The sequence below is a fragment of the Myotis brandtii genome, unplaced genomic scaffold, assembly GCF_000412655.1.
Source record: "Myotis brandtii unplaced genomic scaffold, ASM41265v1 scaffold246, whole genome shotgun sequence".
Lineage (NCBI taxonomy): Eukaryota > Metazoa > Chordata > Mammalia > Chiroptera > Vespertilionidae > Myotis > Myotis brandtii.
Window position 1 is genome coordinate 577,827 of NW_005359310.1, and position 4,027 is coordinate 581,853.

The window sequence follows — 4,027 nt, forward strand, 5'->3', positions numbered from 1 at the left end:
GGGCACCTGGCAGAAGCAAACCAACCCAGCAATTATCCTGGGCCTCAAAACACTGCAAAAACCATGCTTCACACACCAGGTCCGACACAAGATCTAAAGTAATCAGGCCCCACGGACACAAATCGGGCAGAACCCGCAGAATTTGACAACAGAAACATGCCACCGGGACCCCAGCGACTGGAATGACCACAGACTGAACACGGGCCGCGCCCAGCCCCCGAGGGTCAGGACTTGGCTGCCTGAACTCTCACCTCTCTCTCTAATCCATCCTCATCCACCGCCCGCGTCCTGCCAGCCCTTCTGTCTGCCCCACCAGCGTCCAGCGGTCTCTTCTGAGAAAACAAACCTGCTGCTGCTCAGCCCTGTGTTCATGGCCTCGGCCCTGGGGCCGTCCCTTCACAGCCTGCCACTCAGCGCGACTGTCCTGGGTCTTATTCAGTGAGGGCCCGGCTCCTCACAGCCCCTGGCTGAGCACGTGCTGAATAAATATCTACCAGTGAGAAAGCAGGAAGAGTAGTCCGCCTCCCGCCTCCCTTCATTTTATTTTTTAAATATTTGTATTGATTTCAGAGAGGAAATGAGAGGGAGAGATAGAAACGTCAATGATGAGAGAGAATCATTGATCAGCTGGCTGCCTCCTGGATCCAGCCAACAACAAGGGCATGTGTCCTGACCAGGAATCGAACCGTGACCTCCTGGTTCATAGGTCAATGTTCAACCACTAAACCATGCCCATTGGGCTACTTCCTTGATTTAATTTTATGTGATTTTTTTTTTTTGGTCTTTCCTTCCTTGATTTTAGAGAGAGAAGGAGAGGGAGAGGGAGAGAAACATTGATTTGCTGTTCCACTTATTTATGCATTCATTGGTTGACTCTTGGATATGCCCTGACTGGGGGTCGAACCCGCGATCTTAGGACGATGCTCTGAGCAGGGCCAAGAGTGGTCTTGGTAATCGGTGCTGCAGACTGAACTGACGGAGTCTGTGTCCCCCGAGAAGCCGTGTGTTGAAGCCCTAATCCCCAATGTGATTGCGTGGGAGACAGGACCTATAGGGCTCAGTGAGGTCATCAGGGTGGGACCTAATCCAATAGGACTGGGGTCCTATCAGAAGAGAAATGCAGACCTCGCTCTCTCTCTCTCTCCACCCCCTCTCCTTCTCTCTCCTTCTCTCTCCTGCTCCCCTCCCCCCCTCTGTCTTTATGTCTGTCTCTCTCTCATGCACAGAGAAAATGCCACATGAGGACATAGCAAGCTGGTGGCTATTTGCAAGCAGGAAGGCGAGGCCTCGCCAGAAACCAACTCTGCCGGCACCTTGACCTTGCTTGACCTTGGACTTCCCGTCGTTCAAGGCGCCAGGTCTGTGGCGCTGGTCGCGGGAGCAGACTCACTCACACACCATTTCTGGGATGTCGCCCGTCTACAGACACACCCCCACGGGAGATGAGACTTCAACTCAAACGGACAAGAACAGGGAGGGAGTGAACACAGGACGTTAGAAAGGTGGCTTTTTAAAAAGTTTTATTTCAAGAACTTTTGTTGTTTTTACTGGTATTTCAAAAAAAGGTGGATCCAAGTACAAAAAGAAAAAGTCAGTTGAATAACAGCAGAGGCTTAGAAACCACAGCAGCAGAAGCGATGGACGGACAGACGCACAGACAACCACCCAGGGACGCGATTCTGCTGGCTCCTGGCTGACTGTGTCTCCCTCCCGTGCAACACACACGAAGCATGCCATGAGACAGAAAAGGAAAAGCTGGACCGACAGCTACAAGGAGCGACCTGCCCCCTCCCCGAGCGACCCTGACCTCCTCCCCGCCCGCCCCCTCTCCTCGCCCCTCGCTCCTCAGGTCAAGTTGTTCTGAAGACAGTTCGCCTCCAGCTCCGCCGGGTCCCCGCGGCCCTCCAGCTTGGGCGACAGCGAGTTCTGGATGTTGAAGGGCTCCTCCTCTTTCAGGCAGGACTTGAGGACCTCCTGGATTTTGTGGGGGGCGCTGGGGTCATCCTGCAGGAGGGACAGAGGTGAGGGAGGGGCAGGACGGAGGCCGAAGGCGGGAGAGGGACCAAATGACCGGCTCGGAGCGAGCGAGGGAAGAAAGCGTGAGACGAGTGAGCCACAGGGACGGGCCAGCAGCTGCTTTGGGGAAAGTCACCTTCAGAGACACCGGCCGGAAACAGAGGGGACTGGATCAAAATACCTTTCTTTCTCCCTTTTTAAAAGATGTATGTTTACTGATTTCAGAGAGGAAATGAGAGGGAGGGAGAGAGACACCGATGATGAGAGAGAAGCATGGACTGCGGCCTCCTGCACCCCCCCAACTGGGGATGGAGCCTGCAACCCCAGGCATGTGCCCCTGACCGGAATCGAACCCGGGACCCTTCAGTCTGCAGGCCGATGCTCTGTCCACTGAGCCGCACCGGCCAGGGCTGCTTTACTTGGGACACTGGCTCTGACAGGACACTGTCTCCTGGTCCAGAGCACACACTGGGCCGGGTCTTTAGAAGAGTCGGTGGGACTTGTGTTGGGTTTCAGCTGGTCTTTAACGAGCCCGCTCCCTAAGGACAGGGCTTACCCGGACCTATGGTCCCACCTGGGTTCCGGGCCCACCTCAGCCCTAACCACTGCCTAGAAGTCTGCCGGCATTTAGGGTCCCGAAACAATGTCAACACGGTTTGCCCAGCCCCCCCAAGGGCAACCCCTCTGGCTTCAGTGACCCCCAGGCATCCCCCCAGCAATCAAGGCCCAGCTTCCCCCTCGACAGAAAGAGCAGGAAGACGAAGCACCATCATCCTAACCCTCCGCACCCCCACGGCGAGACGGGGAGAGAGGTGCCATCAAGCCCCCCTTCCCACGCCCACGGCCCCAACCCCAGCGGATCCCAGGGGCTGAGTGGCGGCTCCGCACCAAGACAGATGCAGGCCCAGCAGGGCTGAGCGCGCACGGGGAGGGGAGGCCCAAGGAAGGAGCCACCTGGAGGATAAGGTTACAGGGGAGCCGGCGCAGGCAGGGGGTGCAGGGGGTGCGGGCAGCAGCCCGGGTTCCTTACGTTTGGGTGCGAGCCCTCGGCAATGGTGGAGAGGGAGAAGTTGTCGTTGTGGAGTTCAGACGGCGTCCGGAATTTGCTGTTTGGACAGAAGAGAGAAGGGAACACGTAAGTGAAGTGATGGTGGCAAACTCTGAGGAGCCCACGGGCCCAGCGCTGCATCTCAGCAAACGCCGTGGCCAATAATAGACGCACCGTTATTGGCTGTACCACCCAGGGTCACTTCTGCCGTTTGCTTATTTATTTAAAGTATATTTTATTGGTTTCAGAGAGGAAGGGAGAGGGAGAGAGAGATAGAAACATCAATGATGAGAGTATCATGGATCGGCTGCCCCCTGCACGCCCTCTACTGGGGATCAAGCCCTGGGCATGTGCCCTTGACTGGAATTGAACCCGGGACCCTTCAGTCCGCAGGCTGACGCTCTATCCACTGAGCCGCACCGGCCAGGGCTAAACTTCTACCATTTAAACCACGAGCCGGTAGTGTTTTTATTACCGACTCCAAGTAGCTCATTCAGACGTTAGATAAAGAACTGACAACGAGATGAGCAGCTATGACCACGCTCGTGTCTGCCAGGCAGTCACACCATCTGGCCAACGGTGACTGTAAGACGCCAGCGATTGTAAGACAATCCAATTTCTGAGATGTTAATACGTGAAAAAGAAAAACACCCAAAACCGGCCCGTGTATCCCAGAATTAACGCACCGCGCAGTCTCTGCAGTGCACAGCCTGGGGCCAGGCGGGGGGAGGCGGGGGCGGGCTGGCCGGGCCCTAGAGCGAGGCTCTGCCAGTCACACTCGGCTTCTCCACACCCAGGGCAGCCAGCGGCTCCTCTCTCTCCCCATCCTCACGCAGCTGGCTGTCCTGGTGGGGGGTCCCCCCTCCACATCCCCTGGGCGGGGGCTGAGGAGCCCAGGGCCAGGCTCGTGATCAAGGGCGCAGACACCCCACCTCAGCACACGGGCCCCTCAGCGCACGGGCC

General features: G+C 56.9%; 1 protein-coding gene across 1 annotated transcript in view; it reads right to left on the reverse strand.

The window, feature by feature from the left end:
- Positions 1-1,522: 1,522 nt before the first annotated feature.
- CSPG5 (chondroitin sulfate proteoglycan 5 (neuroglycan C)) overlaps positions 1,523-4,027 on the reverse strand; it is a gene marked incomplete at its 5' end in the record, with an annotated part of 6,546 nt that continues 4,041 nt past the window's right edge. Inside the window, 2 exons of the mRNA XM_005867218.2 lie at positions 1,523-2,004; positions 3,047-3,122. Of these exons, the coding sequence (XP_005867280.1) occupies positions 1,846-2,004; positions 3,047-3,122 (235 nt within the window). The remainder of the gene's footprint in view (positions 2,005-3,046; positions 3,123-4,027) is intronic.